The sequence below is a fragment of the Microchirus variegatus genome (genome assembly GCF_963457635.1).
Source record: "Microchirus variegatus genome assembly, chromosome: 7".
Taxonomy (NCBI): Eukaryota; Metazoa; Chordata; class Actinopteri; order Pleuronectiformes; family Soleidae; genus Microchirus; species Microchirus variegatus.
Window position 1 is genome coordinate 11,883,940 of NC_139808.1, and position 13,301 is coordinate 11,897,240.

General features: G+C 39.7%; 1 protein-coding gene across 1 annotated transcript in view; it reads left to right on the plus strand.

Annotated features, from left to right (window-relative positions):
- ptprt (protein tyrosine phosphatase receptor type T) overlaps positions 1 to 13,301 on the plus strand; it is a gene marked incomplete at its 3' end in the record, with an annotated part of 242,868 nt that overhangs the window by 36,439 nt on the left and 193,128 nt on the right. The window contains exons 3-6 of the mRNA XM_083892431.1: positions 356 to 466; positions 2,456 to 2,537; positions 4,434 to 4,549; positions 5,339 to 5,513. Of these exons, the coding sequence (XP_083748557.1) occupies positions 356 to 466; positions 2,456 to 2,537; positions 4,434 to 4,549; positions 5,339 to 5,513 (484 nt within the window). The remainder of the gene's footprint in view (positions 1 to 355; positions 467 to 2,455; positions 2,538 to 4,433; positions 4,550 to 5,338; positions 5,514 to 13,301) is intronic.

The window sequence follows — 13,301 nt, forward strand, 5'->3', positions numbered from 1 at the left end:
TGCTAGGGTTTCAATGGGGTCTTTGTTTTTGGGGTTTGTACAGTAAGTTTTTCATCTGTACGGATAGGTACTCCAGTTTCATCCCCAGGCCAAAGACATGGAGATTTGGGTTATTGGAGATTCTAAATTGACTGTAGGTGTGAGTGTGAAATGTGAATGGTTGTTGTATGTTGTTCTATGTATGTATGTGGTAGCCTATCTAGGATGTACTTCTTACATAGTGTTGGCTGGGATTCATTCAGCCCCAGTAATGCTCCAGTAATGGTATAGATTGTTGAGATACAGTAGCTGACCTTAAAAAACTAAAATTTTACTCCCTGAATCTCATCTGTTTGTTTTCACTGTGTTCTTGCAGGTGAATGGAGGTGCCCAGGGTAACCCAGTGTGGAACGCTTCTGACACTGTCACTGAAGGCTGGGTGAAGGCTGAGCTGGCCATTTCTACATTCTGGCCCAACTCCTACCAGGTAACACACAAAGTCATAGTCACAGTGCGGTGCCATTCAGGTAGATATAAAAAGGGTGTCTTGCCATCTTTACAGACAGCAGCATACAGTATCAACATAATAGTACAACAGCAAAACAGTAACTTGCAATACCATTATTTTTAATAGAGCTGCTTGCCCCTCATCATCTCCCTTTCACTTCTCATTTTACAAAAGAGAATAAGTTGAAATCCTCCTTTGTGCTGTGTCAGGCAGATCACTATGGGTCAATATTTCTCATTTCATTTGTGCTGTCTGTTGCTGTTTGATCTCATTTTTTTTCTTTCTTTTTCTTTTTATATGTCTCATCCAAAATTAATTATGTAATTCATGGTCTTGCAGCAAATACGGTCAGTTTTTGTTTTATTACAATTGATGTTGAATTAACGCTGACAGCTATATATTCATATTATTGTTGAAATGCACCTTCCTTGCCTCCCCACTCATTCTTGTATATGAGGAGGCCTATGCTATGTGCATTAGGTCAAACAAAGAAGAATATAGCATATTGATTTTCCAATGTTTGCATATTCGGCCTTTTTCATTAGCTTTACGTTATCTCCCAAACAATGTTTCATGTCATTGCAAAACCAAACAGAAAGCAGCTTTTGTCTTTATTTTAATACCATTTGTGCTTCTGCAAGCAAGTAACACACATGTAGCTCAAATTGAGCATTATATAAAGACAGAATATGACTTTACACAACAGACTCTGATTCTACATGCTAAAACGGTATAGCGTCCAAGATGCACTGCCAAGAAACTGATAGCATGTGGCTATAACTTGAACAGAAACAGTAAAATAATTGTATGTTTGCTGTACATACAATTAACTGCAAACGGTGTCAACATTTAAATAATATTGCCATCAGTAGCTCAATTGGTTAGTTTAGCTACACTAATTAAATGAAGCTATACAATTATGACATTAAAGAATGAGTTTCAGAGTCACAATTTAACAGATAGTGAGGCAACCAACAGATATACTTTGTTGTCCAGTCCTTTGTTATTTTAACACAAAACTGTTACCATGCAGTGATGCTCAGTTTGTGCTGCAGGTATCTGTCTGTTCAAGGTGTGGAGACACATCCTGCTGTGTTTTTTCATTGAGGAAGTACAAAGGCAACTGTGTTTTACCTAATAACTGGCTTGAGCTCTGTAAATGAAGGCACCCCTGTGTCGCACACACAGATCTAAGGCACAGTGGTAATCAAAGTGAATGAAATGTGTGTGTTTGTAGGTGTTTCCTTCCCTAATGAGGAGTCACCTCTCTTTGAAAAAACTCCAAAAGATGTCTTTTTTTTTTAAAGTTCAGGCCACTGTGAGGGCAAGAAAAACTTTTAGGATGAACTGATAGATGTGTGAAAATAAGTGTGTATCACATCTGTGTCACAAAACATTGTTTCTGTGTTAAGAGCAAAGTGACTCAGTATATGGTAATTATAATCGACTACTGCAGGAAAGAAATTAAAAAGAAAAGAAGTTTGCGCATTTCAAGTCAAATTGTCAAAATACAGTTGCATCTAGAAAAGCTTAACCGACTTCCATATACTTGACCTGTGTGTCAGAGATCCTTTTGTTTGAAGGAAAGGAAGAGAGGAAAGTGTCTTCCCAGAGGTCTATAGTATTCAGACTGTGTCAGCCCATACTACTGAGGATACTGACAAGTACAGCACAGAGGTGTGTGTTTGTGTGTGTCCATAATATGAGGTTGTGTATGAGGAGATATGTGTGGGTCAGAAGTGCATGGCCCCTTGACAGGCTCTGTGACGGCCTGTCACCCCGGGAGTGTCGATAAAGAAATTGTCAACATTTCAAATAAAAAAAAAAGAGTAGAGTGATGACAAAAGAAACACGAGAGCCAGTTCAAGAAGATGAGAATAAAAAAGCTAATGGTGAAAAAGAAAATATAGATATCAGGAATGGTGGCAGAGATTATCAAATGTGTTCTTTCTTTCTCTCTCTAATCAGGTAATATTTGAAGCAGTCTCAGTCCAAGGGCATCCAGGTTTCATCGCCATTGACGACATACGAGTTCTGGCTCATCCCTGCCGTAAGTGACTGTTCATGCGCCTGTGTGTGTGTGACTGTGTGCATTATGCGTGTACGTTCCACGCTGTTTTTGTACGTTTACCCTGCGCAACTTCAGCCCTGCTGCGCGTCATCTGCTAATATCAGCTCCCTCGTACGTAGAAGCACACAAATGCATGTGTGAAGGACAGATTGTGAGGCGTGCACACAGACTGGAGAGAGCCAGGAAGAAGGTCCAGACACTGGGTCATCATCACTCAAATCTGACAGCAACACTTGGCTTCACAAAACTCCAGACCGCTTATTGCAACACTGCTGCACTCATACGTTGTCATGGGTTAACGGTACTGTCTGTTGCATTTTGCAATGTACTTGAATAAATGAAACATAGATCTTTTTACTATTCATGAGTCTTTTTCCATGTTTGAAAAGCAACAGGATAGATTTATAATAACTACTTCTACATAGGGTAGGTAATTCGGGATGGAATGAAAATTAAGAGACACAGCAGCTGCAACCATAAGCTTTTCTTTGTTTTAATTGGCAATACTTGTTTTTTTCTCCTTTTTCATTCCTCCCAAGTCTTATAGTTGTCCTCAGTTCACTTCCCTTTCCTCGTTATCTTTTACCTGTCAGGGGATTTTGGAAAAGAAAATGCTCATTTGAACCATTCGCAGGTCAGATTAATCAAAGGGGGAGAGTCTGTGAAAAAAAGTGAGTTAACGGTATTCAGAAAGGAAGAAACAAAACAATGGTAATGTAAAGACAGGGAGGAGAAAGAAAAAAATATGCAATTGAAGAAAGGTTAAACACACAACCTTCATATCTATGTCCTTGTCATTTGCGATTACTTTCATTAGTGTCAGTGCAAACTATCATTGTTTAATGATTGATGCATACTCTGTTAGGCTTATCTCTGTCTGCAGACAGTCAAAATGAAATTAACCAATTGGAGGCTAGTCTCAATGCCAGGTCAAAGTCACTCAATGTCTGACCAGCTGTCTCACTCTCTGCCCGCTCATCTGTCTCAGAACTGTCCTATGAATTTCCCGGCCTCACTCAGGACAGACATATGAACCACTGTCTGAATTAAATGACTAATGTTGCGCCAACAACGTCTCACTCCTCAACTGCCAAGCTTGCTCAGGATGTCTTTGTGTAACTCACTGCAATTCTGTTTATTCACTGTTAAATTTTTTTAGTGGAGGGTAGTAAAATCAGCAACTTTTTCAAGTAACTTGTCGATGTATTTTTTAACGTCATCAAGCTGTGCTGCTAATTTATGTTCCTGACAGGGCACTAATACATACATGCATAATGAATTTATCAAGATGTTCACAGATCAAACGGCACCACTATGTATCCATCTGTTGTATTTCACTTTTTAATCATCATGTTGAGGCTCTTCTGCAGCACATTTCTGCTGTAGTTTAATATAGAAATTGTGACCACAAGAAAGACCCAACATGTTTGTATACATATTGAACCACATTTACCAAAAGTAAGTGAACTGAGAATAACTGGACACCTTGAGGCGAACAGACGCCAGCATCCCGAACTGTGTCGGCTCTATTCTAGGTGTTTTTTATCCGGAGTGACAACAGCCATAATGACAGGATTGCATTTTCAATACATGATTATGGAACTTGAGAACCTGTTCAGACATAATTATTTTAATCCCCAGGATGGTTCTCAAGAGACTTATTAAAAGCTTGAGATGGTATGACCTTGGGTTGCTCAATTTTTCAGACTTTATTCTGTACACAGTAAAATACTTTAACAAAGTAGATTTACATTGGTGATGTTGCACCAACAAGAGTGTGTCTGTGTGTGGGTGCCTGATAATTCCCTTCTCTCCTCTAACTAATTATATTACCAGTCTGTTTACATATTGTCCTTTTTGCTTTATGTGCTGCAGGTAAAGCCCCTCACTTCCTGCGTCTGCAGAATGTGGAAGTGAACGTGGGTCAGAATGCTACCTTTCAGTGTACCGCTGGAGGGAAATGGTCTCAGCACGATAAACTCTGGCTTCAGGTTAGTGCCTTCATATCAGTGAATATGTTCGTGAATGATATCTGCGACACATGTAAACAGAAGTTGTATAGAGGCAGGTCGGAAGGCCGTAAATCCTCGGGGCAACTGAAAAGTAATTTGGCGCCTCATTGGCAGATTTTCAGGTTTGCCCAAAATGGTCTGTTTAATTATGTATAACAAAGACACTCTTGCCAGCCAGTAAAAAAAAAAAAAAAAGCTTGTTAAAATGGTACAGAAAATGATTTTTTCTGTCATGTTGACTAAATATTTTATAAAATACCAATGTAGTGAATTGAGTTATTATTTATTTATGACCTTGTATAGATACATATATAAAATAAGTACACTGTAGTAAACATCCCAAGCTTCCCCACCTCCATTTCATGATTGATTAAAATCCTAGTTGGAGCTTCACACCAATGACTCCATCTGTGTGTGTGTGTGTGTGAGTCTCTGTATTGTGCATCCATGCTCATATCCTCATTCTAATTTACATTTATGTGCACTGGCAAGCTTTAATGTTTTCACTGCACCCAAGTGTGTTCCACTGACGTACAGTATCTGGCATGTAGAGAAATGACATTTTGCAATGGAGAGCAGTGACCCTGGAGGTCTGTTGGGGGAAATAATGTTTCAACAAATTGGCAGATAATATTACAGTGGAGAGTTGTTTTTCATGGGCTGGTTTGTTGTATTCATGGTTTCATTAGTCAAGTTAGTTTTAGAAAGAGCATGATCCAAGGGCTTGTTGGCCAGAAATTGACTGATGTTTTCATCCCCATCATACAGCAGTGGAACGGTAAGGACACGGCGTTGATGGTGACCAGGGTGGTGAACCATCGGCGTTTCTCGGCAACCGTGAGTGTCGGCGACACATCGCAGCGCAGCACCAGCCGCTACCGCTGTGTCATCAGATCAGACGGCGGGTCAGGCGTGTCCAACTACGCCGACCTCATTGTGAAAGGTAGGTTCTGGTGATTTTCAGTTTGGCAAAAAGAAGAACACGTCGAAGGCGATCAAATGGTTAATTATAAACACAGTGTTTGTGTTAAAAAAAACAAAACAAGGGATTTGAATAAAATGAGCAGCACTTCACAGATCTGATTACTGTGATGCAGTAAAGAGGGACAACCTCTTCAATTTAGACAAAGTGAGGAACAACCCGGGTTGTGGTTATGTGCGTGTGTGTTTGGCAGTTGCTTGTTAGAGCTGTGCGATTGCTGAGGATGGAATACTGAACAGGCTTCAGAGGAGTGACTAGAACTCACAATGAGGCTCCTTTGACTCTGTCCCTGTCAGTTTCTCAGTTCACTTTCTCCTTTGTTTCTCTATCGCGTTCTTCAACCTTCTTTATCTAACTATTATTTTGATTTAATTAGGAAACAGATTTTTTTTAGAGGCTCGCATTTTGTCAATGTCAACTAAATCAAGGTGTCAGGGTATATAGTTTTTTGTTTTTTTCCCCCACTTTTGATAAGGGCCGATGATGACAAGTCCTAAGATGAGTTCAGCTATAGTTGAGCTGGAATGTTAGATAAGACAGGGTAGGTATAACAGAGCTACTTAATATAGTTCACCTCTGACACTCCGCGAACATTTCTGGCAGGACTCCTTGTACCAAATTGTACAAGAAATATGCAAACATTGCACAGAAATGTCTATGTATAGCACGCCAGGCTATGATTTAAAATGGGAACACTGAAAATGTAGTGTAGGATACAGATATTTCACACAATAAACAAGCAGAAACGCACAATATTGCCAGACACTGAATGACGTTGCACACTTTTACATTTAATGTGATTGTTTGAGCATACGTGGCTTAAACATACAGTAATTTAATGACATATCTTGAATAAAAATACTTTTATGACAGAAAACAAGAAAATAGTTTACCCCATTCTCTCTATTCTCTCATTCCATCCTCTGTTGTTCCGTTCGCTGTTATCCTCTTAGCCATACTCGAATCTTGTTTCATGTGTCTCTTGGACAGTGCCACATCCCCCTCTTAGAGGACACTCAAACTCTCTAATGTGATCTACTCAACTCTGTACTCACACTAAATACAGGGCAACGATATGAAAGAATCTGTGATTCAGCCTCCCACTCTCCATCCCATGGTTCATATGAACAATACGAAGTACAGGGCTGCCCTGCTGAGGCGGATGTTGATGTTCTGAGGATGTTGGATAATGTTATTGTAAAGGCTTTGATATAATTATAGCATCTCAGCTATCTGTTGTTGTCAGACATAATTTCATTCCTTCACCTCTCTTTGTCTCGTTCTTTTGCATTCTGTGTTTCAAAATGGTCTCTTATCTGTCTCTCCCATTTAGTAAATTCAATGAGACATTAAATAAAATAGATTTTTTTTTTTACCCATCGTGGATCATCTCACAGCTTTCAAAATTGTATTATTCTAAATCACCATTATCCGTTATATGCCATATAGCGTCCACTTAGCCTTAGCCTGCTTTGTCTCAAAACAGTTTGTGCAGAGTGGTAAGAACTAATCTGCTATGTGAGTGTTTAGGACTGAACCTGCTATTGCTATAGTAGGTACCTTGTGTCAGTGTAAGTACTGATGAGCAATGAGATAAAATCCCTGCATGCCACAGTGTTTTCATTGAGAAACATTTAGCACTGCGAAAAATGATGGTAAAGCACTGCTGTGTCAGTGCTACAGACCTCCAGACATCATCTCACTTAGTCCCTATAACCGTTGTTGGCAGCCTACGATGCAACAAAAATGAATGGGAACCTGTGCTGGATTCAACCTGTCAGAGTTGACTGTGCACTTTAAATGCACTGAGATCGACCGACAGACTGAATGTTTGTGATCCTTGTAATGCCCCCGGCATGCTTTTTACAAGTATGAAAACAGCAGGAGAGGACATTAATCCAGAATCGTTATTGCAGTATCCTGACATCTTCAACTTTCTGATTAACCTCCATTCATATTACTCCAGAGAGTCACTGGAAGTTTACAAGAGCCTGGAGGGAAAACGAATGGAAGCAATTTGGGTTTTGTGACTAACATTCAACTCTGGAGTCTAACAGCTAAAGATAGCGCTGTTGTAATGGGAAGGGTAAGTGTCGCGCTAGTATAACGTTGGCATTAGCAACATGCACAATAATGTAAATAAGTGATATGTTGACATTCCTGTGCAGACTTGTGTGTCAGTTAGACTCACTTAGTCCGTTGTTTACCATCGCTCCGTCTTCTTCCGCTTTCTGTGAGCATGTTTCATAGCAGTAATTCACCTCTGACACCATCTCTCTAGATCTGTGGGGATCTGGTAAAATACCCTCCTATTCACCTGTCTCTCTCTATATATATACACACACATATATATATATATATATAAATATATGTATATATATGTGTATATATATATATATATATATATATATATATATATATATTTATTTAAATATAAATAAGGTTGACACAATTTCATTTTGGTAACACCTCTGTTCTTTTATATCATTAACAAGTTATAGTATGAATTCAAATTCATGTAACTTGCTAATTACTCAATTTACCAAATTAAATGTTTTTTTTTTTAAGTTTGTCCAACAGTTTTTTTTTTCCCAGTGTATGAGTGTCTAGCACTTTAACACATGAGCCAATCAGCGGAAAAAAAAGTACCTCTCACAAACGTTGCGTTCTCTTTTTATGTGTCCCTCAGCAAAACACAGAAGCCCTATGTGCTCAGTCACTGTAAAGCTCAGTTTATGCTTGGTTGCTTGACATTCTCCAAGGTTGACTTTTGACAACACTGTATTGCACCTCACCCACAATTTATGTCTCGGGCAGCGCAAACGTAAACTCAGAGGAATGTCATGTCTCGCCAACACTTTGGAGCCTAGCTACTGGCTTTTTCCTCATAAATCACAGAGAATTACAATCTTTGTTGATAGTAAAATACTTTAAGTGAAGTAACATTTATGTGTGAAATGCACTGTGTCAAATGCATCTCTATCTTCAGATATTTGGGGAAAATCCTGTTTTTTTACTTCTAGTAAACATAAAAAAAAAAAAAAAAAACTTTCCCTGGAGCAATGGGGGTTGAACTGTGTTTGCTTTTAATGGGATTTTGATTGTATCACTAAAAGGCATTTTAATGTGTTGACCCGCTGGCCTAAATTATGTTTTCAATGCATATTAGTTGTGAATTACGTTCTTAACCCTATTTGGCATGAATGATGTTTTAATCTGGAGGGAGGTTGAAGAGTGTGCGTGCTGTAGTGTGTGCTGTTTTGATTAGACGATCGTCCGGGGACTGAAACTGTCATTACCATCTGTTAGCACAGCACACAGACTGTACTCCTGAGAATGTCCAAATGTGTCTTTTGGCGAGTTTGTACTGCTGTGTCTATCGTCTCTGTGTGTGTGTGTGTGTGTGTGTGTGTGTGTGTGTGTGTGTGTGTGTGTGTGTGTGTGTGTGTGTGTGTGTGTGTGTGTGTGTGTGTGTGTGTGTGTGTGTGTGTGTGTGTGTGTGTGTGTGTGTGTGTGAGGCACTCAGGTGCTGTCAGCCATGCTTTGTGCCAGACGAGCAGCTCATGCCAACACAGTGAACAAGAGAGAACTGCAAAAGGACACACATGGACGTGCATTAGCATACCTCTTTTTGGTCCTTTGTGCATAGTGTGTGTGTGTGTGTGTGTGTTTTAAAATAGGGTATGTGTGTGTGTTACTGTCCTTGCTTTGTACACTTCTGTGTTCTCCTGGGCTGCTAAGTGAAACTGGGGTTAATTAGTGGGTTGTTTGGTCAGGTGTGATCAGTGGAATCTGGAGAGAGAAACATTCTATGTATATTACAGGACACCCTTTGCATCTCTGTGTGAGTGTGCGCACACTCTTGTGTGTGTTTGTGTGTGTTTGTGTGTGCCTTGCTCATGCATGCACGCTAATCCTCTGACACGACACTGCGGCTGAGCTCAACTGATGATGCCTTCCTTGTCAATACCGTTGGCAGTAAATTGTAAAAGAAAAAACTCGGGAAAATGTGTTCACTTTAATTTTGCATTCCTGTGCAGCTCCAGAAGAGCTGTGGCAGTAAGAAAAAGTAAACTAAATGAAACAACACACACAATAACACATCATGACTAAATACGATTTAGAGCGAGTTATCAGTCATTTTCAATGATGCAGAAATCCATTTTAATTATATTGCAACTTTAACTTGTGCCTTGACTTGACACCTGTCTGGAAGACTGAAAGTGGAGAGGTATTATTCACATTCATACATCAGCCTCTCTTCTTTCCCTGTAACAAAGCTGTCTCCTCAATATCACAATACATCTAAATTACAACAGCAAATACATTAAGTAGAAATCATGCCTTTAGTTTCTTTAGTTGCAAACATGTTAGTATCACTAAGTTATCATTCATGGTATGGTTTTGATGGCACTTTTGCAGTTGTGAAGTGTATGTAGCTACACAGTTAGCTTCAGGTAACTCCACTGCTCTCAGTACATACAGAAAACAGTGTTTCAGTGTCCTTTTTTAAAGGAACGTATTTTTGTATTTGAAGCACAAGCAACAAGTATTTCTTGCTGCATGCCCTGAGATAAGCATCATATTTACTCACCAAAGTGGGAAAAGTGGAAAGTGTAGAACGGATGGAGAACATTAAAACAACAACAACAACAACACAGAAAGAAACAGATGAAGAAAGATAAACAAAAAAATATATCAGGTAGACAAGAGAGACGCATCACGGAATGACAAAGTCGCACAATGCTCGACTGACATTTGTAATAAGATATGCAAACATGCACACTCATGAAGATGCAACCACACACACACACACACACACACACACACACAAACGGATGCAGTCAAAGCTCTAGGGCAACATGGTCTCAAACAAACCCCCAGCTGTGTGTGTGTGTGTGTGTGTCTGAGAGAGAGGGATAATGCCTGAGTCTTTGTCTCATGAAGTACATATGTTTGTCTCTGCATTAATCTATGAGTGTGTTTTGTGTGTTGTGTTGTATGTGGACAATTGTGTGTGTGTGTGTGTTTTTCTGCCTGTCAGAGATAAGACTCAGTGGGGCGTAGCAAAGATCCAGGAGAGCCACTGTCAGCCAGTGCCCTGTGGACACCATGCAGAGTGTGCATGTGTGTTTGTATGAGTTCCCCAGGAATACTGCTACATCTTTCTAAGACTCCCTAGGTAGCCATAAAGCTGATTGTAGTCCAAGAATAAGACCCAGCAGTGCCACTGCACCGTGTAAATGTGTGTGTGTGTGTGTGTGTGTGAGAGAGAAAGAGCGAGAGTGCATGAAGCTTTCTGTTGCCCTTAGCTTGTTCTTGGCATTTTCTATGTGTCTGTTCCCTGATAAGGAATCAATAGGAGAGAGGACAGCTCAGGCCTGTCTGTCAGATCTGAGATCATGTGAGATGAATTGTGCCCTTGAGCAGCTGCTCCAAGGTTTTTAATTAGAACTGTGTACAAGAAGTGTTGAGTGGTGAGATTTGTAGGAGGCTTGACACGGAAGGAAAAGTGGCAAAGTACAACTGTGAGATCATCAGTAGCCACATTTCCTTTACAGGATCTTTCATTTGGAACTAAAACTAAAGGGTGTATGTTTTGTATTTTTGCCTGAAAAGTCCAGGTGTTGTACTTGCTGAACGTTCAGGAACCTTTGCAACAGAGCTTGCACTGAACATGTAGTCCTTTACCTAATCTTCAGAGGTCTTCATTGTGGTGGAAAAGCAGTTAGCGGTTGTTTTCAGGAAGCTTTTCGTTAAGAAGTTCCTTAGACTTGTCAACATTGAAGCACATGTAAGAGTTTGAAGTCTGCTTGATTTTCTTTTTTTTTCCTTCTGCCATTTATATTTGATAACCACGTGTACACGCTGAACGCCGTTACGCTTGTTGCAATGTCTATGTGATTGGCCCTTTCATGGCCTTATGTTCAGCAAATGTACGATCACGGTTCTGACTTGTCAAAACATGTGCAGTGCTGAGAAAGAACAAAGGAACAAATCACAAATAAAACAAAAGAAAGATTACTCAACCTTTGCTGGGTGACAAAAATAATGAATTGCCAGCATCTGTATCTGAACATTATTTCCTCACATGATTTGAAACGAGGGGTCATGTCTAGTGCAAGTGAATTATGATTTGGAGACACTTTATAATTGCAGCAAGCAAAGAACAAAGATGAACACCAAAACAAAATAAAAGGGATTATGCGAAATATAATCAATAAAACAAATGCCAATCATTTTATAAATCTTAGTAAACACGTTTTGAAGACTTACTCCCTTAAGAGAAAAAGAGCTTGTATGAAACAAACCAGAATTTTATGTGAAAAGTTGTTTATATGTCTATGTGTATGTGTTGAGAGTGTCTCTGAGTTGCATGTATTCACGTGTGTGTGTGTGTTTGTGTGGCTGCAATACACCCATACAGTGTGCACTTAAACCCGCCTCTTTAACCAGGTCTTTAGGGTTTGCCTCAGGGGATATGTGTGTGTGTGTGTGTGTGTGTGTGTGTGTTGTCTTGTGTATGCTGGGCAGTTTGTGAAATTATTGGTATTCCATGTCCACTGCTCTCTCAGGTATGTGCATGTGCATCTGTGTGTGTGTGTGTGTGTGTGTTGGCTTGTGTATATCCGTATCTGAGAGAAAGGACACTTCACACGGAATATCTGAGCAGAAATATAAGTAATGTATGAGCAGGTATGTGAGAAGAGGGTGAGGAGGACTGAGGTGAGAAAGGGAAAATAAAAAGGCAGAAAAGACACAGAAGTAGGCTCGGTGTGAAAGGAGTGCAGCACGGAGAAGTTAAGATATGAGAGATAAAGAAACGGAGAGTAAAATACAACGTAAAATATCATTACGTCGGTAAGGTAGAGTCTCTCCACTGACAAGAGAGAATCAGCAGCCAACAAGAGTTTTCTGGTGTTACATGTCTCTACAACCATTAATCTGCAACAACAAATAGAAATGTTGATAAAAAATACTTAGGATATGGAGTAAATGATATGATGGATGTAATAGCCCCTTCAAAAGTAATACCCAACCATCTTGATTTGTCCCCTGGTGGCTTGCATTGGCAAAGATTGTATATTGTTTTGTATGCAAAGATTGTATCAAAGGATTTACACTGATGTCAGAAACTCTCTTCAATATCAGTGCTTCTGTTCCTAAGCCCTTAAGGATGTTGTGTGTGCATTTCTGTATAGTTTTGTCTCAAAACTAACAAGCCCACTGTGCACTTACTGAAAATGACTTTCGCAAATATCTGCCAAGTGCTTTGCTCACTTGACTCATTAATTGTTAATTAATTATGCCAATTAATTATGCCACCCTCTGTATCAGCAACTGACTTTTTCCACAAGTTGAAAAACATAGGCTGGTGATCCCTCCCCTGCCAAGATGCGGACCACAGAAGGTCGTACTCTCTTAATGTTTCGACCATTATCACCATCTGGCTCTTTCCCAGAATGCATTTGCCATTTTAGTTCGATAGAAACTAAATTTCTAGGCATGGCAGTTGAAACTGGAGAGAAGCCAAAGTTGACGGGCTCAATCCCATCAGCTCTTTCACTGTCACTGTAGCCACATCTCACTGCTCACTCACTGCATGCTCATGTTGATAAGAGCAGCTAAAGCTCAGAAATGAAATGAACAGCGGCGTTTCACATCCATCTGAGACTGATTAAACATGTTGTTGAATATTTAAGTGACACTAAGAAGATCGTTGTCTCTTTGAGGCTCCTTTACGTGCTC